Here is a 24,960-nt window from a genome sequence, read left to right as displayed (position 1 = left end):
TAATGTTCTTTAGATGGGGTCAAAAATGCTCCATCACTAGTACACCCATATTCGATTTACTGCGCCATGGAAGGCAATCATCTTCGCAAGAGAGACATTTAAGTGAATTAAAATCACGAGAGTTATTCGTTCACTTATTTTATATTATATTATTTTATGAGAATCGTTTATACCAGCCATTTGAGTGTTTATTAATTTAAAAAGTGTATTTGGGTGGGAACATATAACGTTAAGTGATTTGAGTTTATATACATTTATATTTATCATTTTATTTATTAATAAATTATTAATAGACCGACTTAATATTATTGTCTTCTATTATTATAACTGGAAATATTATTTTATTTTCAGTATTTCAATAATTAGTTATACGAGTTTATATATATATATATATATATATATATATATATATATATATATATATATATATATATATATATATATATAGTGTGTGTGTGTGTGTGTGTGTCTGTGTGTGTGTGTGTGTGTGTGTGACATTTTAACAATTTGCTCTTTAACTGTTGGACACATATGAACTCCAACACCTGCATTCGGTGTTATCCTCCTATAGCGTTATTATCCCCAACTCGCACCTGTTAAAGTAATATTTCTTTATTTGAGAGAGGACCGAAAAAATTATCACGACGTGCTGACGACATCGTTTTGCGTAGCCTGAGCGCACAGCCCTGGTATTTTCCTCGCTCAGAGAGAGATCAGCATCTCACGCAGCGCGCGCCGCACAGGCACCAGCTTCAGCATCGGCGGTGGACGCGACACGCAGCACTGAACGATCCCGTGCACCTTAAACACATTTTACCGACTACACACTTGAGTGTCATTCCTCAGAGATTACAGGCAAAGGTTTTCCACCATTGTGGGACGGGGGAATGATAAACCCCGGGTCCCCCGCGCCGTTGTACTGTTCGTAAGGATGCGATCACTGAGCCCACCCTGGGCCTCGCTACTCACCGAGGCTTTCCTCATCACTACAATCGCCGTCGGCGCTGCAATGGCAGGTAAGACACGTTTCATTCATAGCATTTAGAGGTATCGTGATGCCGGACACGTGTCTTGGATTAAATGAGCAGTATCTGACTATTTAAATAGCCCAAAACAGCTTGTGCAGCCACATAGTGGGGATGTGTTTTGTATATTTAGCTTGTTCTGTGCACATGTTTACTGTGTTGTATTAGACCATTCAAGTATTTTTTATAATATAATTATTTTCAAATGATAATAAAATGTTTTTGCTTACATTCAGTGATTTAAGGTCCCTTCAAATTAATTCAGAGTATTCTGTTTGAATTGTCTATATGCTGTTTGAAAAAAACAAAAACAAAACCAAAGTAAACTTGATATTCATATGAGAGGTAATAAAATGTTATGATACCAAGAGAAGAGTGAATCTGCTCTGTGACGCAGGTGGGAGAGACGTGGACCCACTTTTCCACATATGTGTCCATTTTGGAAAATGTGTGTACTCATGGGTACATTCACACTGTTTTGATGTCATGTCTGTATGACGGTCATTACTCTGCACTTAAGAGTTGGCATTAATGTCCTGATAACATTATTCATTGACACACACACCCCGGGGCTATTCTCTGACCCCTCAGCTTTGTGCAATGGAAACAGGCAATCAGCAGTCTGGAATGAGACTCCAGACCCTGACACATTCCTCCTGCCACTCAGGTCTGTGCTATAAATAAGAACAATAAGAATGTACAACATGATGGCCACTCTAGAGTCCCTTAGACCACAAGATCAAAGACCGTCTGGAAACTCAAGGAAAAACTGAACCACAAAGGACTTTGTGTGTGTGTGTGTGTGTGTTTAAGACCTTGTACTCGGATACAGTGGGTATTGAAAAAAATCACCCCCTCTAAATGTCTGAAATGAAGACAGACACCGTTTTTGTTTTATCTAGCTGTATTACTCAGTGCAGCTTATAACTTTCAAGTGAAAGATATAACACCAAAAAAAATAAAAAAAATAAAACAATCACTGAGTTGGAAATGGGATTGACCCTTTGCGTCAGTATTTTGGCGAACCACCCTTTGCTTTTATTACAGCCTTAAGTCTGTTGGGATATGTCTCTTCTAACTTTGCACATCTAGACTTTGCAATATATGTCCTCTGTTCTTTGCAGAACTGCTCAAGTCCAGTTAATTTGATGGTGATCACTTGTGGACTGCAGTCTTCAAGTCATTCCACAGATTTTTAATGTGGTTTAAGTCTGGGCTCTGACTAGGCCATGCAAGGAAATTTATCTTTTTCTCCTTCAACCACTGTGTGCTCAGTTTTGTTGTGTGCTTTGGAAGGTAAACCTTCTTCCCATTGACAACTTTCTGGCAGGGGGCAGTAGATTCTCCTCAAGAAGTTGATGGTATTTTTCCCCATCCATTTTTCCTTCTATCCTGACAAGTGTTCCAGTCCCTGCCGCATATCAAAGGATAATACCACCTCCAAACTTTATGGTAGGAGGAATGCGGTTATTTGGATGGTGAGCTGTAATGGATTTCCGCCAGACATATTGTTTGGTGTTCAGGCCAAATAAAGTCTCACCTGCCTTAGAGTCTTCAGGGTGCATTTTGGCAAAGCTCATTCATGACTGCATGCAGCCTTTCTTGAGGAGCGACTTTTTTCCAATACACTTCACAGTTGCTGTTGGCCTCTTGGTAGCCTTTCTGACCAGCTTCCTCCCACTCTTTCATCCAGTTTGGAGTGATGCCCTGATCCAGGGAGGGTCTGTGTTGTACCAAATACCATCCACTTCTTAATAGAATTAACTGTGCCTCTAGGCATTGATAAAGCCTTTGAAAATAATTTGTAACCATCTCCTGACTTGTGCCTGTCCACAACTTTATCCCAGAGATCTTTTGACAATGTCTTGCCACCCTTCGTTCATTGTTTGCTTCTGTTGCACTACAGAGGACTGAAATGCTCCAGGAAAGTGCTTTTCAGCTGATCACAGTTGAAAGTCAAATGGCTTTGTGTGCCACTCAGAAGGTGATTAGATAGAGTTTACATGTCATTTTTAGGAGGGGGTGATCCTTTTTCCTTTTTCTGTTTAAAGTTTTTTTCTGACATGGTGTTATATCTTTCACTTGGATGTTATATAAGTTGCACTGATTAAATACAGCTGGATAAAACAAAAACTGTGTCCATCTTCATTTCAGGCTGCAAAGTAACAAAATGTGATAATCTTAAAGGGCGTGATTATTTCCTATACCCACTGTAAATTAAATACTTGCTGGGATATATATGTGTAGTTCTTGCTGTACATTCTCTGCAGGAGCTGATACTATATATAATATATTACAGAATAGACTGCCATGGCTATTACTAAGATGTTTTAAACTAATATATCTTTGGTAGTCATTCAGTAGTACTATGAGGAATACCTTATATAAAACTAACATAATGGTTGTCGTCTGATAATATACTTTTAAAAAAATGATCTGTAATGGTTGAGATTGAAAATACATCAACTGACATTGGATGTTTAATTGTACATGTTAATTTCTCCTCTTTTTATATGTTATTACCATATTAATATGTTTTATTAATGATATTTTAAACGTAATCTAATATAAAAAAGTAGTTAATATCAAAATTTATGTCAATTTTTCATATTGTACATTATAATGTTGTGATTCTTTTTGAAATTGTTGCATTTTGAAATTATTAGTTTTAGTTTTTAGTGTTAAAGGGGTAATTCACCACATACAAGGTGGGGTTTTATGAAAGTTGTCTGTCTAAACAACAGTAACAATTTCCCCTTTCTTTTTTTTTCTTCTTTTTTTGTTTATCGGTACTACATAGCTAGAGAAAACTGAGAAAAAGGGTTGTGGAAAAAAAGACAAGAACTTACAAGAAACTTGAACACCAATAATGCACTGGGTTCGATTAGACTATCTGTGAGTGGGAATACAAAAATCCAGAAGTAATATCTGTAGTTTTCACAAAGGCCGTCGAGCTGTCAAAACTCTCTGACAAATAAACACTTGTTCAAATTGTTCATTTATTTATACTATCAACATTGTAAAAAGCTGGTTAAAATCGTCAAACTTATTTTTATTTAGGCAAAATAGTATAGACTTTTATTACTTGCCATTTATCAGTTATCATAACATCAGTACATTCTTATATTATCAGCATGTAATTTTTTTGTGGTGTTGTAGCTTAAAAATAGATGAAGATACTTTAAACTGTGTAAAGTGACTGTGACCATGGTGGATGATATTTAACCAGAAGCAAAGACATTTTATTTGGGCTTTTATGAGTTGCCAGGGCTTTGCTAGAAGAGCTTTGAAATCGATAATGAACCATCTAATGAGAATGAAGACAATTTTAGTAACCTTCAAAAATGAGCACTCTAAATGTTTTTCTTGCCGAGAACTTGTATAGAAGCAATTATGCAACCACAGAGATATAAAATAGGTCTTATAGATGCAGAGGGAAGAGGTAGGCAAAGTTGTTATTGCTAAAGAGAGTGGTGAAAAGAAGACATAAAAGAAGAAACCATGAGAGAAATAAATGAATGGCAGTTCTGGATGAGGATTTCAAGGTCTAGGCCAAAGAGTACTATAAGCTGTATATTTCACTGGATAAAAGGTCTTGATCAGTATGTTTATCTTGTTTTCCAGTATGAATATATAACCTAAACATCCTTAAAAGAATAGTTAAGCCAAAAATGAAAAATTGCTGGAAATATACTAACCCTTAGGGCCATCCAAAACATCCAAAACAGTTCCAAACAAATATGTCAGTGGATTTTGATGTGAGAGCACAATTATTTTTGGGTGAATTGTTTTTTAAAACAAGGTACATAAGAAGCAAAATTGCATAAGATAGACCTGCTGTCGAGAATTAATTACATTGAAGGAGTCATATGATGCGATTTCGTGACAAGCTGTTCGTGAATACATAAGATCCCTAAAGTTGCTAAGACTAAAGTCTCAAACCCAAAGAGATATTCTTAATATTAGGGTATACTCATTCATGCCCTCCTAAAACGCTTAATTTAAATGCCCCCACATCTATACATCACTGTGTGGGAAGATTTGCATAACGCTGCCCAAATGTTCACGCAAAGAAAGAAGGCGTAACTTTGATTCTCGCTGTTGCCGCCGGCGCCATGTCGTGGAGATGCTTTTTCATTTTGGAAGCAAAAATACTTTGTTTGGTCGTCCAAAAGAGAACACAACTAGAAATCAGTGGTTAAGGTGTATTTACAACACGGTTACAGAACAGTTTAACCTAAATATTGAGTTGTGTGCAGTGCATTTTATGGAGGACTGTTTCCTGATCCTGGGAGAGTAGACTACAATTCTGGCTGTTCTGACTCACAGTCTGTAAGTATGTTTACATGTTTAAAGGATTTGCCACTGATGATTCAAACGTGAGTTTTGAGCAGTGTAAAGTAGAGCTTGTTGTTTGTCATTTCTCTGATCACAAATGCAGACATGGTTCTATGTTTACATGGGGCGATGCAACGCGTAAAAAGACAGTATAAGTCATTATAATCCGTGGATGCAACAAATGGCTCATTTGTAATAGGTTTTATTGGCATAACATTTCCGTCACACACTCGAGGCATTCGGCCAATCACAACACACTGGATAGCTGGCCAATTAGTGCACACCTCGCTTTTCAGACAGATGAGCTTTGTAAAAAACAACACTTTTTCAGAAAGGCAACAGTCGTTTACAGTATGTGGAAAATAATGTTTTTTGAACCTTAAACCGCATAAATATTTTCATTACACCAAATACAGAAAATAATGTTCTTTTTAGCTGCATCATACGACCCCTTTAAGTTTATTTTCCCTAGTCCACTAGCATATGTTTATTAGTCCACAAGCATATATGATTAGTCCATGTTTATTTTTCTTAATCATAAACATTACTAATTATGGTTATTTAAATAATTATAATACACAATTTAGATCTTTATATTATTAGAACAAATTAACAAAAATACTTGGTTTTTGCGGTGTATGATGTATAGAATTGTGGCACATGGCACAAGACCTTTATTTAAACTTTTAGAAGTCATGCCTCTAAAAAGATTAAATGCAGTTAATATCTATCCGAGTCTGTCTTTCTGGTGGTTACTTTCTGCTGATGTTGCATCCAAAAAGATACTCTGATTTAATGCCTGGAGTGCAGGAGGTCTCTCTCTCTTTATCACTTCCTCTCTGTTTCTAACTTCTCCCTGTGTGTTTGAGTTCCTGTTGTGATCTTGCATGATGAACCGTGTATACACACGTGTGTGTGTGTGTGTGTGTGTGTGTGTAAATATGTGCAGTCATGTCAGACTTGAGCTGCCCTGAAAGAGGGTGAGATGTTTTAGTGCGTTAGTGCGTATGAGACCTCAAATTTACATTTTAATCTCACCTCAAAGTGGAAGCCTTAATCTAAAATATGCACTGAGTGAAGAGATCTGCCGTCAAGTTGAGTGTCTTTCTCTCATGCTCCGTAATCTTTGTGTATATTTTAACAACAGGAGAGATTTCTGTTCTGCTGCTTTCTTTAGATGTAAGAATGAGACCCAATAGAGAAATATTTTATTGAAACACAAAAGGTTACAGACGCCACTCAAGAGTTGCACCAGAAATCATCTATCATGAATATTCTCTAGCTGTTTCTTTCACTCTAAGCTATTATTCTTTTTTTTTCTTCCTCTGTACTTCCTTCTCTTGTATTAAATCTTTGAATACTGCTCTCAGGTTTTTTGGAAGTTTTTTTTTTTTTTTTTGTGCTGTTTTTCTCTCTCAATCCTTAGAGACCCACTGCAGCAAAATTGCAGTAACATTAAAGTAATTCAATTCCTGTTCTTTACTAAATATGAGTTAACAGCAGCTCACACATTGACATGTATTATAGCAACATGTTTGGCAGGAAGATATTTACAGTTGGAATCTCCCAGCATGCCAAAGTCACACAACATGGTCACTGCATGTTGACACCATTGATTCAAATTGAACAATCTTAAATTATTTGTTTTGTTAAAAAAAAAGTAGTTTGTTTAGAAAAATAGCAACATTACAAAGACTAAGTAAGAGAAATCTGCAACAGTGGCAACAGAGCCCATTAAGAAGATCAAATACATATATTCCAAATCATTTTCAACAGACCTTGATTAAATTTATAGAACGTATTAGGGTTGCTGTTGAGATACTGCTCAGAACGCCTGTGCTATAGACCCCTGTGGATTCTGAGGTAATTTAAAGTCAGCAAGGTTTGGAAATGATCCCAGGATCATGAGACAATGAGATACCAGCTATTTTGGGTGCTGAAAAGGCTTTCTTTGATGAATTCAAAGTTCAGAAAAACAAGATTTACTTGAAAAGTAAAAGTAGTTTTGTAAAAGTAAAATGCATCTTTTGTTAAATTAAAAGCATCTTTCAGTCTGTGCTTAATTCAGATGTTCTCAGTGGCATGAGACCCACCTGACACCCTGATGTTATAAACTGACTCTAATGTAAAGCATGTGTGAAACCCCTCTGGATGCTTTTTGAAGGATCAACACAGTGTCCGTAGAGTGGCTGGAGTGCTGCACATGTGTCGGATAAGGTCATGCTCACCTGAGAGTCTCCTGGTTTGAACCATGGGGGCCCAGCAGTCTCTCTGCAGTCCAATACTGTATTTAGATCTAGACAAAGAGTTGTTATCCTGAAATGGCATTTTCAATATCAGAGAGTCAGAGAGGTTGTTTTGCATTGCACATGAATTTAAATTTTTCCTAAATGTCATATCCGATTGAGACAATAATAGATGCATGTCATGTTTTTACTGCACATTGTTGATTAACTGGATAATTAAATTTCCCCTCTAAACGACACAATGGATTTCAGTCCATGACTAATTTAGAAAGAATACTAGCCACCTCAGTCTGCTCTGAATTAGACAAATGTATTCACACATGAGCACCAGTATGAGGTCAGTAAGCAGACAGTGATCTAAGAGTGTGAGGTGGCTAAAAAAGGAAGATGTTTCATTTTTTATGTTATTCACAGTTCACCGTGACAGCAGCTGATGAAAGAATACTATTTCTGGACTCCACTCTCACTAAATGGGCTGCTTCGTTATGTTCAGTGTCAATAATAATGTTAATCACAACACTGTTATTTATTTTATAGCAGATGTTGTGTTGTTATTTTCTACATTTATGTCTTTGAATTTTATTTTATTTCATTTTTTCACAATTTACAGGGGAATGGATTAACATTAGCATAAAACCCCTGGGAACAGGGAAACTGCTTAAATGATGAGAAGTGACAGGATTGTAACAATTTATTTTGCCCTGTGCTCTTACAGTATGAGTCAACTTTAAATGGGGATGTGTATTGACTCGCTGTTATTTTCAACATTTCAAAAATAATCATTTCTGACATTTCATTTCAATGAGAGAATTCAAAGTGGCAAGAAAGACCCTCAGCTCTGTTCTCTTTCAGTCAGTCCTCCTGTCTTGGCATATAAAACACAAAGTTCTTGAGAGGCACAGCATGCAGTGCACACTACTTTAACATGTTTTTCAAGCAAGTGTACAGGGATCTGAAAGACTGGCATAGTATGGAATGAAGAATAACAGCATCATTCCTTTTCTGTTGCATTCACTGAGTGGTGTTGCTAGGCGAATATTAATGTTGTACAAGAACACCAATTGAAGTTCATGGGAAACAGTGGCAATATGAAAGATATGATGCACCAGTATAAAGCATTCATAGCTTTGTCGGTCCACCCTAAATAGACAAACCTGAGGTAACAATAAAACACTGCGCGGTGGATAGCAACTTCATTCAGCAGCATGTCCATTTATTCTGTGAAACTAGAGAGAGTGAGTTCTATAAATAACAAGTGACTCGCAGCTCGCCAGAAGACACTCTGCTATCATTCATTATTTTATTTTATTTTCCATTCTTCAAACTGTTTATCCTCTGTAGCTTTGCAGAAGTATTGTCATGATTAATATTATTTTGTTTCATTAGCGTTATTAATGTTCCTCCAAGTTAGGAAGATTATGTAAACCACTGAACAGAAAACTTCTGATATATATATATATATATATATATATATATATATATATATATATATATATATATATATACATACATACACACACATTTGGCAACTGCAACCATGAAAGCTTGTGAAAGCTTGTTACTAATGCAAGGAAATGCAAATACCAAATGAAAAATGACCACAATTAAAATAGGATTTATTGTGTAGCCCTAATTGTAATATTTATATTGTTTTATATATATATATACATATATATATATATATATATATATGTGGGTGTGTGTATTTGTGTGTGAACAGTAATATATATTTTATGAATAAAATATTTTACCTGCATGACATTACCATTAAAATCATAAGTGAACTGTGAATAGGTAAATGTTCTGTTAAATTATTGAAATATAATACTTTAGGTAAAATGGTTTCAGCTGACAAATTTTTTTTTGGTAATCCCTGTTTTAGAGTGATGGTAAATAATAATAAAAAGTATCCCTGCTGTGTTTAGAACACAATATGCCAAAAACTGCTCTGCCTTTAGCCAAATCTAGAAATTGTCCTTCAGTCAGCGATGTTTTGGGGCCTGTTTCAGTCTGTCCTGGATGAGTGTCATCTTTACACTGCACAGCAGGACCAGCAGGACTGGGTCACCTTGAGGCATGTCTGAACCATGGCAAGACAGTGACACTTTCCACCCTCAGCAGAGCCACTTTGGCCTTTGTTGGCAGGCAGGAGCAGGACGGAGCGAGAGATGATAGTGGTGCTCCATAGCAGCGATTTGTGTGTGTGATGTGCTTTGAAGTAGGTATTAGATTTATAATGTAGCACAGATTACGGCTGATCTATTTCCCTCTTGTCTGGGTTAAGTATATCCAAATCTACATATTTTAAAATATCGACTAGCCTAGTCATCTGGATGTCTGAACAACTGGTTGGCTAATCGTTCTTACGAGATCCCTGCATAATTAGAATAGGCTGATTTAAAGGACTTTTGTGAGTGTGTGTGTGTGTTTGAACACAACTTAATGGAGTGCAATAGAATTGAAAAAGATTAACTATATTTATCTTGACACATCTTTATGAATCTTGTCATTATCTTTAAACCTAGTATCCTTCAGTCACTCGGTCCACACATGGTTTGATTAAGATGGTCACATGCAGATGCAAGTGTGATCGCCATCTCTCCATATCATGTGAGGAAGTAATGATATCTTATCATGTTGAATTGATAGCTGAAGAAAGAGATTTTTAGACAAATGGGTTGTTGAGTTTTTAAGAGTGATAAAGAGCAGGATATGAATGTGTGTGTTTGTGCAGCAGCATACATAATTGTACCCGTATGTTTGATTGAGAGGCTATAAAAAAAAAAAAAAAAAACTGATATTCCTCTCAATGAGATTAAGATGTGAAATGGATAGACAACAGAGAACATGTGTGTCTCTGCATCACCTCCAGCACAGTGACAGTGAGGGTTTCTGGTAAAAATCATCACTGCTGATGTATTGCAGGTTTAATGAGTCACTTCTTCACATTTGTGCACTTAATGGGCAGTTCCAGTAAAAAGCAAATTGCAATGCAATGATTGTTGGTTTGAGCTGAAATCAATAGCAATTAATAAGGTGACAGAACTGTACTGACTCTGAAAGCGATGCGGTACATATGGGATGAACAGATGCAGTATAGGCATGATACACAGTTCTTTTATATTGCACAGCATTTACTCATTTTGCACTGAATTGTTTTTAAGTAAATTTTTTATAACATATTGTCCATTGTTGTGTTTTATTTCCTTCACTGTGACTCGCTCTGGTTCAGAAGAGTTCACCCCCCTCCAGCTACTGCATTGGCAGTGACTCACACCTGATGATGTCACATGTACTCAGTTGCCATAGCAGTTGTTATGGAAACAGGAGCCAAGGATTCAATGGCTGAGTCTTTCCGATCTAGAACTCAAGGCTGTGCATAACGATGATTTTGCCATACATAAGAGGTGTTCTTATAGGCGTAATGTGCAACGAGGTTCCCAAAATCCCTTGACTGTAGCACATGGCTTTGAATGGATAATTGCATTTATCAAATGGTAAGGACATGAATGAGATCAAAGTCACTTATCTTGAATTATTTTTTATATGTATGAACAATTAAAATACAGCTCACAATTTAATCATGCATACAGCTATTTTTTATGTCTTGGCAAAAAAAATTAAATGCTCAAACCCCATTGACCATTATGTTTTGGATGTTGGGAAGCTTCATGCTTACGGTTTTCAAATTTTTTTTTAACATTTTTGTATGATTCACATTGAATGTGTCACGAATCCGGTCTATAAACTTCCGTTCACTCACCACAAGAGGTCACCCGCTGTCCACATGGACTCTCACATCACCCTGGACTACATTTATCATGTTCCACTGAACTAATCACCTAAACCAAGTCCACCTGAAACCAATCTCATGCAGCTGCTACCAATAACACACACATATATTTATCAGTCAAACACCAACATTCTTGGCTGTGTATTGTTTTAGCCTTTATGCTGTTCAGCGTAGCTACTTTACGCAGCCAGTTTCTGTATGTTTTTCTAGTTCTAGGTTCCATAGTCTTAGCCTGGTAATACCAGACTCTGCTACTTCACTTTGCTTCGTAGACAGAGTCTGGAATGGCATAATAGAGAAGTGTTTTCTCTCTCGCTAGGGGGCGCTTGTCTGAAGTTTAAAATCATTGGTTACCTGTAAGCCAATCAGATACATTTAGTTATGACGTATGGTATGCGCCTGTACAGCCGCATCGAAGCACAGACATCATGCATCGAAACATGTAACAAAAGACAACAAATGACAGTGTTCAACTGAGCTGGTATCTAAATAGATTAACTTGAAGTTAATTTCCAAACTCACCATTTGTATGCGACGTGTGCCTCGTCGACAACCATGGCGACAAGGTTGTCTTGATAAAGCGTTGATGCTAGCATAGCTCGCCATTTGGGATTCAGAATCCAGGATTTGGGGCTACCAAAAATAAGGCTGTAATACCCCGCCATTATATCTTGATCATTGTGCACGCCAAGCTGTGCAGCAACACAGACCAAGTTTTTCTGCCTCCTTGACCTGATCCTCCATGAGTGCAACCAAGGGGGACACAATTACAACTATAGCCTTGCCGGCCTTTGGCCTCCCCAGTTTCTCGCTAACTAACGGTAACAATTGATAAATTAAACTTTTCCCCAAACCAGGCGGGAGTAGGGCCACAACATCACCTCCATTTAAAATGTTTATCAAACACTCTTCTTGTTCTGGCTTCAGTTTGAAAAAGAGAGTTTGAATGTTCTCCATAACAGAGCGAATTGCATCCCGTGTCTCGTTTCCCATTTCCGCGGTCGTTTCGGTTTTCGATTTCTCTAACCTACATTGTAAAACTCGGCACTTAGCATCTACGTCACGGCTCTCAGCCCGCCCTCTGTTCGTTGATTGGCCCGGCTGTTTCCAGACCGGTGGCAAACAGAAAGCTCTGACGCTGTATCAGACTGAGTACAGAAGCGAAATGAAATTGAGCGGAAGCAGGACGTAGTCAGGCTACCATAGTCTAGTCAAAGTCTTACATTGCCTGTTTCCTGATCTTCTGCCTGTGACTCTTAGATTTACTCTTTGCCTTGCTTTTTCGGACCATATTTGCACCTCGCCTCAAGTATTGCTCATGTTTTTGGATTTACCCTCTTGTCAAGCCTTTTCGATTATGTTCGCCGTTGATCGACCTACGCCCAGGGGCGCGGGAAGATGTTTTAGGTTAGGGGTGCGGTACGTGCATGCACGCAGGGGGTGGGGGGTTCGCGCGATACAGCCTATTTACACTAAGTGAAAATACACTAAATTAAAATAGTAGTTTTAGTGATATGCCATTTACACCGCAAATAGCTCAATTCTATTTATACGCATAGGCGTAACTTGACGTTTGAGCTTTATGGAGGGGGGCATACCTAGCCAGGTATAGTTACAATAGTTACAGCACCCCTACTTCCCGCGCCAACGCCTATGTCTACACATGTTTATTGTATTACTCTCGTCTCTTGCTCTCTCTCAAAATACCTGTTGCCATTGTCTGACCTTCGCCTGTTTCTGACCATTCTATGAATAAAGCTTTGCAAATGGATGGTCTTGTCAGCCCTGTAACAATTAATTCATATGAAATTGTGAAAATAGTTATCTTTCTTTGTGAGATCAAGTTGGAGATCACCATCCACCACGTTTATATTTAACGTGATTAAGCCTTGGCTTGAAATGTTCTGCACTCTGCTGTTTTTAAGTGTCAAACTTTTGAAGTTTTCTGTTTTTGTTTCTAACCATTTTTTTCTGTTTTCACATAGAACACATTTTTGCATTGCACCGTGAATTTTGTCATCTCGCATCTTTTGCCTCAAGCATAAAACAGTCTCAAGGCACTCAGATAAAAAGACATCTTGTAAAGATGTATGTAATTATTTATTATTCAGATCTCCTTATTGAATACCAACAATGTTGTTCATTAGAATGATTCATGCACTTGTGGTGTAATGAAGAGCATATGGTCAGCATGGATCCCTGCTGAAAATCAATGGCAGACACGCGACTACTTTGTTATTCTCTGACATAATTTGATACTTGTGTGTGTGTGTTGGATCTTCTCTGCACTTTGACCTGCTGCCCCAGTTCTGCCCTCAGCAGCAGTGCCCACATACATTAGCACTGCTGTTTTATTGATGCACTGTCATTCCTGAGCTCTCCATCATCCAGTAACTCAACACAATACACTAGATCAGAGACAGCTATTCTAACATAAACGGGCTGATTCCTGTTAGCTGTCTGTGCAATTATTCTGTATGACAAATAGCCTGACATGTTTTTGTTGTATCTGTGGAAGCTAAATAATTATATGTTCAGAAGATCACTCAAGCTGCAGCTCGAATTTCGTTAATCCACTTTAATCTTTTTATTTAATTTTAGGATGAATTACTTAATTTATTAGATTTATTTTCTTGTTTCTTTTTTTTTTTTGCATTTACAAATTCAGATATTAGCAGTCAGGATATTTTGACAATTGGAAAAATATGAGTCATTAATGTAAGGCAACGTCAGTGTAAAGTGGGTAATTTTTCAGTGTCTTTGTCATTTCTGTTATAGTTGTGGAACATTGTCCTCGGAGTCTGGACTGTGCCCGGGAGCGACGGCACTTCTGCCAGCCCGGCTCTTCACACTGCGGCCCATGCCTTGACCCATTTGTGGAGAACAGAAGAGGGAAATGTGTGATCAGGAGACAAAATCACCCTGGTGAGTACTGCCAACTTTAGACCGAGTTGTACCACCTAAATCGTACAGTGCCTTTCAGAAAAAGTCAGTTAACTTGGTGGCCATATTTTCAGTGGCTTTGGGCAGCTATTTCAGACATGCAAGACCAACCTCTATCTACTTGAATGAAGAAAAACTGAAATCGGCAAATCTGTTTGCCAAACTCACATTATTTCAAACAGGGCTAATGATAATTATCTTGATATAATTTTTCTCGATAAAATGATAATAAGAGTTTGATAAATGTTCTATATAATGTTTTCATAACAATACAACGTTACTCATTTGAACTTCACCACACGGTGCATTAATCCATTTGGCTTATTACAGCAGATGGATTTACTCGATATCGACTGATATGAAAAATTACTATTGATATCGACTAACATAAAGAAAAAATTTAGCCATATCATGTTTCAATGTAATATTAAAGATCTGAAATGAACTGGCCCATAAATGTTGTTTCTAATAATAAATTAGCCTAATAATTCAAGTTTGGCCATGTGCATGCATAATCCCAAGCACCTGTCTCTGGACACTGACTTTCTATTGGAACTGGAGCTCCAAATGCAGTGATGTAAATGGCTTTACCAATTTATGATTAGCTCTTATAAATTAGAAAGTGGGACTTTTTTCCTGCAATATTGCGTGTTGTACTTTTTCCAATTCATAGTAATATTAGTAAACCATCTCTGTACTGTACATATAGTCTTTGGGCGTACAAATGTTTCACAGGTTTGTGTTGGCAAATATCTTTGTAGCAACATTGAAAACAGTTTATAATAATTTTGTCAGGCAGTTTGACACGGTGATCTGATACATACCATTTCAAAATGTATGGAATCATTTTCAGGGTTCCCCATCATTCGCATTGGACTGCAGTGGAAGACCTATTACTCCTTGCAACCTTCCAGTCTGACTCCCCTCTCCCCCTTTTCCACCCACACATTGCTGCAGATGCAACAGGAGGGAGGGAGGCTAATGAAATCATTCAGGCGGTCTCTTTCTGTACTGCAGTGGAAGGGATTGACAAATGCTGGTGTAAATCAGCTTTATCCATGCCAACAAGCAGCAAGTTAGATGTAAATATCTCCAAGCATTTCATTTTCGTTTTCAGCTTTCAGTTCGTAAAAAAAGATAAATGTTCATTTTTACTAAAACCTTGACGTTTATTGATCAGTAATTTTCAGTGCTGCCTTAGGAGGGCACTGCTGTTGACACCTAATCAATACCATTCAACAGACAGGAGTATGAACAGCGTCCTTTTCTTCTCTCGCTTTCTTCTGTACTGTTCATTTAGAAGACCTTAGTGGCCTCACACACGTTTCACACAGCCTGCATTATTTATTTTCCTTGTGAAAGACATAGCCTGCTTTTGTATATAGATACATTTTTCTGTTTTTATTACACTTATGTAAGGTTGCACATGTGTGCCCGTGAGCTTCATGAGACGGCACTCCATTCCAGAATCTTGCCACTTCACCTTGGACTCCATTTCCCATAATTCTTTGCCTGGACTCATAATCAATGGCAATCACCTGTCTCTTATCACCTCATCAGTCTCACACTTTAAGAACAGCACACACACATGCTCACATCGCTGGTGATTGAATGTTTAACCTGTAATGCTTCCTAGTTCCTGTGTTCCTGCCTGTCTTGCTTTGCCTTTGTGTATTTTGGATCTTGGACTGTTTATCTGGTTTTTATGATTGTTTTATGAATGGCCTGCCCTGACCATTGCCTGTTTGCTTGGGATATTATTGTTTGCTGGTACTGGACCCTGCCTGTCTGACCACGTTTAGCAATAAAGCCTGCATTTGGATCCTCAACCCTGTTGTCATTACACTTGAGTTAATATGCAGGTTTTTTTAAAAATGTATGTTTTAAGTTATGTATTTAATTACGCAAGTATACAAATATAAAACATAAAAATTGCAAAGCCGATTATCTAGTCTCGATTTTAATGAAGCCTGCAAGGTCACTAGACAAAAATGTATCCCTTAAATCTGTAGTCCACAGCAAATTTGGAGTGGAAAATAAATCATCTGATAATAAATAAATAACTAAATAAATTTAGCTCACTCGAGTAAAAATAGAACTTTTAGTGGTTGAATGTCCGAAGCATCTTCTTTGTCTCTCTCACACATACACGCACCCACTCTCTGTCTCTCTCTCTCTCTCTCAAATGCTCTATCTTTTTCAAATGCTCTATCTTAAGTTTTTGCTCTTGGCGCTTTCTCAGTGGTTGCTGTGGTGATGGGTTTCATTCATGAATCTGAAGCGGCCCCTCCCCGTTCTCTCCCTGCCCGCCTGTATGCCCCATTGCCCACATACGCATAGCAGCACCACACAACAGAACAACTGACCAAATCCACCTACGCTCTCTGCAATACAAACACACACACAGAGAGAATCTGCAGTGCATATGCACTATTATACAAGCTCATAACCTTTAACATGCAAATTTTTGATGTGTCATGATGAATAATTTTAAGTTCATAAATATGTATAGGAGTATGGCATACACATTCCACCCAATGCAATACAAACTACGCCAAGATATATTCCTTGGTGCATTATTATTTAACTGACCTAATCAGTTCCCACTTAAGATTTTCTATAACTGTCCTGTTAGTGTTCTAGCTCAGAGCGACAGCTTTAACTCTAAGATAAATTGCTATATGGATGCAGTTACATGTGCATATATGGTATGATTTGCAAATACAATGCAAAATCCTATGACTGAGGTGCCCTTGAGCAAGGCAACGAACCCCCAACTGCGCCGCAGCATGCAGCACTGCTCCGAGTGTGTGTTCACAGTGTGTGTGTGTGTGTGTTCACTGTTGTGTGTGTGCACTTTGAATGGGTTAAATACAGAGCATGAATTCTGAGTATGGGTCACCGTACTCGGCTGTATGTCACGTCACTTTTCACTCCTAACTTGTCATGTTATTTCTCTCTCTTTCTTGCCCAAGCAGTCAAGATCAGCCATCTCCCAGAGCTGGATGAAGAGATAGACATTCTCTCCTCCATCATCAGCAAACACAGAGAATCAGAGATGAAACACTCAGGTAAGGTAGCAAGGGAATCCTGCCATTAACCTCCTGAGACCCTATAGATTGCCTGTTGTGCATTTTAGAATTGTTCTTGCTATTTGGGATATGTAGGACCTAATAAGTAAAATACCTAAAATTTGTTTTTGTACAGGAAGTAGTTTTCGCAGAAAAATATGTCCTCATGTGAGGACAGTGGGTCTATCATAATGTGAAATGATGCAAGCAGTTTCGTTCACTTTGCAAGCACAGATGCAAATTGCATGTCATGCATCGCACACAGGATTTTCCAGTGCAGCCTTGTGCTCTGCATTCATGCATTTCATTCATAAGTTATGTTATGTCCTCCGTATAGGACATCGGGACTTAATGTCTTTAAAAAAAAAGGAAAAGACATGAATGGAAATGCATAGGCAAAAACAATTTTTTAAAATCACAAATACATTTTTAATGTTCAAGATTTTTTATTTTATTTTTTTTAACCAAACTTTGTATAAAGATCATTCTCAACTATGGTATAACATAATGATTCAATATACTATTTTTCTTTCTGCAAAATGTGTGTTAAATTACAATTAATGGGTTTTCTCATTATATACAATGTATCTATAAACTAAATCTAATTTGCATATTAATGTGTTTTTGGGGCAACATGTAATGAAAAAAGAAGTGTAATAATGGGAGTAATAATTGACAAGATTTTCATAATAATATATAATATTTAATAGAATATTGAAATATAATTTCTTTCTCTATTCTTTTTTTATGTCTCCAAAAATGCGTAATAAGCATGCGTTTAGTCCCGGTGTCCTCATCTGAGGACATGTATGAAATCAATGTCCTGTTTAGTAACAGAAAGTCATATTTTGATTTGAAACCCCATAACATATTTCTGAGATGTTGATTTATGACACAGAATTTAAAAATTAGACAGATTTAAATGATAACTACAATATATTATAGAAATATTATCATATTTCTATAAGAGTGTCACTAAATTAATTTCAGACATTTTGATGACCAAGGAGAGGGAGTGGTCATGTGAAACATCCAATCATTTGGTATCTCTGAAAAGCCCTGAATGTGCTCTGTACAGGACATCCAGATCTAAAACTGTGGCATGAACAGACTCAGAGAAATTCACAAAAATATAATGTCCTCATATGAGGCCACAGGGTCTCAAGAAGGGATTGTTCACCCAAAAATTCAATTAAATCTTTTACTCTCATACCAAACATGTATGACTTTTTTATTTATTTTTTGCTTCTATTTTCCATGTAATGACAGTGAACCTGTGAAGTACATACTTAATGTCTATTCAGGATTTCTGAAGCCATAGCACAGCTTTCTGTGAGAAGCCGATTTCACTATATAGATTTAAACTGACACACTGTTAATGTGAGAAAAGTTTGTTGCTGATGATGTCTGGACATGCAAGACTCATCTAAAGGCCCTCTTTGGATTGAACATGAGCGAGAATGTGATTGGTGAATCAGCAGAGGAAGATTATGAGTAGATAATGACTTCAGTTTTGCTGTGTTCCTTCAAAAAGCAATCAATAGCTTTAAACACAACGAAATTAAAAAAGTTGTATGGGAAAAAAAGTTGCATTATATTTCAAAATATTTCTACTTCTTTTTTTGGTGGATTGTCCATTTAAGAGTTCCACCATAATTTGCCACCCACAACACTTCACATCGTTAAGATAAAAAAATAATAATAATAATAAATATTGCAAATTCTATCTCTCTCTCTGTTTTTGAATCTGCTAAATGAATGAATGTAAATGTCTCTTTTTTTTAATCTCTCATGTTCTTTAGCCCCCTCTCCAGCTGTTTCCAAAGCCCCTGAGGATGGATCGTGGCCGAGCGGTCAGCACAGAGCAGAGGCTTCTCCTACCGCTGCTACATCAGAACAGCCTCTGAGCACCACCGCCTCTACCACCAGACCAGCCTCACACACTCCCTTTATCTCTGCTGTGCACAGTGCCCCCTTTATCATCCCGTACCCCTCCGAGGACCACTCTTTCATCAGTGCGTTATACTGTATATTGTTTGCTGATGTTTATAAAGATATACGAGTTTGCAGAGCTTTTCCTTCTTCCTTCTTCAGCCTTTTCTTGACCATCTTTGTTTTTTCTCCTTTAGTATTTTTGGGTGTGTTTCTCATGGTGGGCTCAGTTGCCATGGTCTTGACCGGTGTGTGTTGGGTCAGGTGAGATTTCACAAGCCAGCTTAGCTTGTATTTTGTACTTTCTCTGTAACAAACCAGCTTAGAAAGATTGTTTTACACATTTTTTATTAATTTCAGTTCTTTTATTCAGTAAGGATGCAATAAATTGAACGGAAGTGACAGTAAAGACATTTACAAAATATATGTTAATGTAAATAAATGTTGTTCTTTCTTTTCATCAAAGAATCCTAAACACAAGTAACAGTTTCCACAAAAATATTTAGCAGTTAAAACAGTTTTCAACTTCAATAATAAGAAGAAAAGTTTTTGAACTTCAAAATCGCATATTAGAATGATTTCTGAAGGATCATGTGACAATGAAGATTGGAGTAATGGATGCTGACAATTCAGCTTTATCACTGGAATAAATGACAATTATATTAAAATCTGATTGTTTTAAATGACAATAATGTCTTAAATAAATGCAATAATATTTTAATAAAATTGTACAATATTACAATAATCAATAAATGCAACCCCGGTGAATATAAAATACTTATTTCAAAAACAAAAACAAAATAAAGACCCCAAACTATTGACATATTAGTAGGTTACTTCAAAAAACACCACAAAAACCTCAAAACACAATGAGTAAACCAAAAACGGCAACAAAAAAAAGATGCTATAGGAAACATTTGTTGGATCAAATACTTGCATGAATAAGTTGACATGGATGAGCCTGATGCTTTGTCATTTTTCTTCTCAGGATGCAGAGAGGAAACCATCTGGCACAGAAGGTTGATTATCCTGCTTTTGGGTTAATAGGACCCAGTTCTGACCGTGGCATAGTGAGTAGATCATACATATACAGTACATTCAGAAACCAAGCATCATTCTTGCATGTGTCGTGATGCTTGTATGTTCACACACTCTTCTTTGATTCTGTCATCAGACTGGAGATAAAACACTTGCCCAGAGTGCTCAGATGTACCACTTTCAGCTTCAGAAGCAGCAAATGATGTCACTCAAGTGAGTAATCAGCAAATATAATTAATAAACTGCCTTTCATGGATAAAACACATTTCCCAGCAATCCTTATCCTGCCTGCATGGCTTTGGAATAATTAAGAGTATATTATAGATATGCTTCTGTTCAACTATTTGGGGTCAGTACAATTTGATTTATATATTTTATTTTTTGAAATAAATTAAGACTTTAAATTGTTAATTTTAAATAGTAATACAATTTTACAATATTACAGTTTACTGAATTTTTGAACCAATAATTGCGGCATTAGCAAGAGACTTTCAAAAACAAAAAAAGATCCCAAACTTGAAACGTTATGGTGTTTGTCATCTACTCTGAAAATTTGAAAACGCATAACAATATTTCTTATCCCACAGTCATTTAACAATTTAACACATGTAGGCCTGTTATGAATATTGGAACACTTGAATATGAGAAATTATACATACCCAACTTTCTTTTAAATAAGTGAAATGGAAAATATATCTTGATAGATACTAAAGAAAAAAAAAAGTACTGTATGCGCATCATCAATAAAACAATCTTTAAAGCTCTGAGTCTTAATTTATTTGTAAATAGGTAGGTCAAAAAGAAATAATGTGAGGTCCCATGAACGTGGCTATAACTGATCAGGTTAAATACATCAGCCTCATGTATTATTTACATAATTATTAAAAACTCAGTGGAATGCCTTATGTGTTTTGTTCTCATGCAGGCAACGAAGTGATTCCAAGATTCCTGAGTCAGGAGCCACTTCAGATGAGGAAAATGAAGACGGAGACTTCACTGTGTATGAGTGCCCAGGACTTGCCCCAGTAAGAGCAATACTTTTCATTATTCTGAGAGTGGTGGATCACTTTATGTGTAAGAGAGAGATCTCCTCTATCGCTGTCATAAATCACGACTCCTGTAGGTGTAATCGATAGTATTATTATAATTCACCCACTGTGCTACAGTTTGAAGTCTCCTGTAGTGCCGTGGTGTTTGAAAGTGTCTTTCTCTTTCCAGACCGGGGAAATGGAAGTGAAGAATCCACTGTTTGATGACTCCACCTTTCATCTTCACCTGCAGAGAAGTTACAACTAGACACGAGTACTCAGAGGACGCATCACTCCACGCATGAAATCCCAATGGTGTGCTTTCTTCATCTGATCCATTAATGCAAGGTCACAAAAGTCATCTGCACTTGCAGCATGGTTCGTGTGGACATTTGAGAGGATTTTTAATTTGTGCTGATAAATGCAGCTTTCATCCATGAACCGAAAACAGAATGCATTGCAGCACTGACAGAAATAATTCACTTTGTTGATTCACACATTCAAAAGCATCCTTTCTAAGGACCAGGACCCTGCGCTGTAGTAGCTTTCGGTTTAACAGCAAATGTGTAAAAGCGTTGCATGGATTTCGGATCAAGAGTTGCACCCATCCTGTATAATCATGCACAGTTAGTGTCTCTTTCTTTATGTCTTCTGGACCTGTTTGATAGTAACGTTCACTGTAAACACACTGTACGTAAGAGCCTGGGAAACCTCAGTGCTCTTAAAAAGCTTGAACATGATCTGCTCTTGAGACCAGACTCTTTTAATATCAGTTCTGTCATGACGTCTTCTGTAGTATATTGTGAATACTGTGCAATGGAAAGGAAAAATATTTAAAGAATTAACTGTTTGAACATATCTTGCCTGCAAACACTAGTCATATTTAGAATGGACGTGGAAGTTGATGAACCTTGAGGAGCAACGTAAATGAGACAATTAGCATATCTACCAAATTCGTCTGTGACTGTATTTTTTAAAATGCCGATGGTGATTTTAATATTTTTTTATAATTGTGCTCACAAAAATAACCCTAAATGATAGTATGTAGCCTCTGTATAATCAGAACGGTCCTACTATGCATGACAGTCAGTGTGCATTTCTGGTTAGAACAAAAACACATATGAAATTGAATTTCTTTTTTTTTTTTTACAAACCCAGCAAAAACAAAAAGATCTGATCTGCAGTGTAACACATTGTATATAGCTGCTATTGTGTACAGGCCAGGATTCTCCAATCTGTGTGCGGTAACCTCTATGCTAGATCACTAACGGTGGCGTGATATAGTTTGATTCTGGAGCGTGTGTCGCCCGCTGCTGTTTCTCAGGAAATCTGCCAAAAGCATCCAGTTTCTGTGCAGCGTTTTCTGTAATTCCTACTGGGGAGCTGTTCAGGTTCCTCTGGACCTTATTCCTTTGAATCTTGTAATCAAAAACTGTGGCAGTGTCATCATTCTTTCGATGTTGCATTGGGGCAAAGCAAAGCCCTTAAAATTTGAAATGTGCCTCCTTTAACATCCTCTACTAGTTTTGTCAGACAGTCATTGTGGGGATGTTGACTCTGATATGACTTACACTTCAGAATAAGTCATGATGGTCTTTAGTTGAGCCCAATAAACCTTTTTCAGCTACTGATATTGCCTGACATGCATGTAAAGATGGAATATATAAAGAAGAAATAAATATTTATATCAGCTCAAATAAGAGTGTCCTGTTTTCATTGATATTAAATCTGTCAGGTGTTTTGTATAAAGACACTTACATGAGAAACATAAAAATTAGCCTTTTTATGTGCCTTTTCCTAAGTATAAGGAAGTTCAGCCTGTTCACACTGACACATGAGACTTTATAAAGATTTAATAATGCATGCTGACTATGCGTTTGTGGACAGTAACATGCTAAAATGTTTATAGCAATAGCTGTACTTGTTACAACACTTCGTCATTATTACATAATGTACATAATCATGGAAACTTAATGTCAGTTACAGTATGACATCTCGAATGTCACATCACTGTTGTTCGATTGAACTGACAATTTTTCCCACGTAAAGGAGGTTGCCATTTATCGGGTCGACGGTAATGATCATGAATGGATGATCAAATCTTTAAACTGGTAGTTTTTCCTGGAGAAATATCCCAAAGTCTGGTCTTTCTACTCCTTCCTCATCTACATCAAAAGTGGCTTGATGTTTGGGGTGGGTGGGGGGTGGGGGATCTACCATAATCTCACCAGTTTATTTGGCCGTTTTGGTGCCACTAACAGAACAGATTCCCTTTCCTCCCTGATTTAGCAAAGTATGCCAGGCAGAAGTTTAAAAAAGCGTACTTTCTGCCAGCTGTGAGCTAGTGTATCCAGAGTGTGTCAGTGAATAAAACAGCGGACAGTGAGTGTTCACTGCTGGTGCGAAGAGATCCACCTCCGCCCTGCCGAATACACTCCAAATCATATTGACTGTCAAAGGGTGTAATCTCCACTCCCCATGGATTGCTCCGCCCCTTGACAGTAAATCCGCACTGTAATTCAGGCATCCGGGGACATGTGCTGCCCGGATGGAGAGGAGGTGTCGATCTGCAAAATAAGCATCCCTTTAATCCACAGAGATAATCCAGTCTCTCGGTCTGATGTGTGAGAGACTTTGTCGTTTGATCATTTCAAATGGGATTCAGTGGTCTCAGATCCCAGATTGGGCGGAGTCCACCGTCTTACTTTGGTACGTGACGTGACATTCAGCCAAGTATGGTTACCCATACTCAGAATTTGTGCTCTGCATTTAACCCATCCAAAGTGCACACACACACAGTAGTGAACACACACCCGGAGCAGTGGGCAGCCATTTATGCCCGGGGAGCAGTTGGGGGTTCGAAGTCGTGGAATTGAAGGTGGAGAGAGCACGGTTCATGCACTCCCCCCACCCACAATTCCTGCCGGCCCGAGACTAAAACTCACAACCCTTCAATTGCGAGTCCAACTCTCTAACCATTAGGCCACGACTTCCCCAGAAGTTTTTATTTAGTTCTTCCAATTCCATCAATGGTCCACACTCCACTCCTGAAGGAGATGAATGTTGAATCCTACTCTTCGCAGTCGTCACAGGTCTATTAAAACACACATCATATTAAAGTGGCTTTGGTGTTTCCATGTTTCCTACAAAACAAAACCAGAAATCAAGGGATTATGACGTCATTGGCAGGCGACACTATCTGGATACACAAGTAAGCAAAATATATAACACTGTTCTAGTGGTTTTTGGATATTTTAATATTTTTTTCTTTACATATTGTGCCTTTAAGTATCCGGTCAGTATCCCTCCTTATTTACCAGAAAAATGTAACGTTCAGTGTAGCTGCAGTGAGAGTCTGGTTTTGTACAGCAGATTGTTCCACATGAGGAATTTGTTTGGATGGAGCTACTCTTAACGCACTGTATGTTGTCATTCAAAATTAATCAAAAATAGAATTCATAATATTTTGATCTTCCAATGTTCTCAAGGTTGATTGACAACACTTTCGGGAGGAGAAGCACCAAGCCTACTGTAACACAAATCTGA

The 24,960-nt window shown here is 37.5% G+C and overlaps 1 protein-coding gene across 2 annotated transcripts; it reads left to right on the top strand.

The window, feature by feature from the left end:
• The first annotated feature begins 664 nt into the window (after nucleotides 1-664).
• Nucleotides 665-23,111, top strand: LOC113074085 (neural proliferation differentiation and control protein 1-like). Of its 2 annotated transcripts, none has more exons than XM_026246807.1 (9): nucleotides 665-1,016; nucleotides 14,181-14,327; nucleotides 17,321-17,416; nucleotides 19,219-19,431; nucleotides 19,546-19,612; nucleotides 20,337-20,418; nucleotides 20,523-20,599; nucleotides 21,312-21,411; nucleotides 21,605-23,111. In XM_026246807.1, exons 1-9 carry the CDS (start codon nucleotides 932-934, stop codon nucleotides 21,680-21,682), a joined length of 945 nt encoding a protein of 314 aa, XP_026102592.1. In that variant the 5' UTR covers nucleotides 665-931; the 3' UTR covers nucleotides 21,683-23,111. The 2 variants fall into 2 exon arrangements, with proteins under 2 accessions (XP_026102592.1, XP_026102598.1); XM_026246813.1 differs by having other exon boundaries at nucleotides 667-1,016; nucleotides 17,324-17,416.
• Nucleotides 23,112-24,960: the final 1,849 nt, after the last annotated feature.

Source organism: Carassius auratus, chromosome 5 (assembly GCF_003368295.1).
Source record: "Carassius auratus strain Wakin chromosome 5, ASM336829v1, whole genome shotgun sequence".
NCBI lineage: Eukaryota > Metazoa > Chordata > Actinopteri > Cypriniformes > Cyprinidae > Carassius > Carassius auratus.
This window is presented reverse-complemented; position numbering and strand designations above follow the sequence as displayed.

Excerpts from the sequence above, each read along its gene's own strand:
- LOC113074085 (XM_026246807.1), top strand. The coding sequence starts at position 932 with ATGCGATCACTGAGCCCACCCTGGGCCTCGCTACTCACCGAGGCTTTC. Across the intron at positions 14,328-17,320 it reads CAGGAGACAAAATCACCCTG|CAGTCAAGATCAGCCATCTC; the intron begins GTGAGTACTGCC and ends TTCTTGCCCAAG. Across the intron at positions 19,613-20,336 it reads ACCGGTGTGTGTTGGGTCAG|GATGCAGAGAGGAAACCATC; the intron begins GTGAGATTTCAC and ends TTTTCTTCTCAG.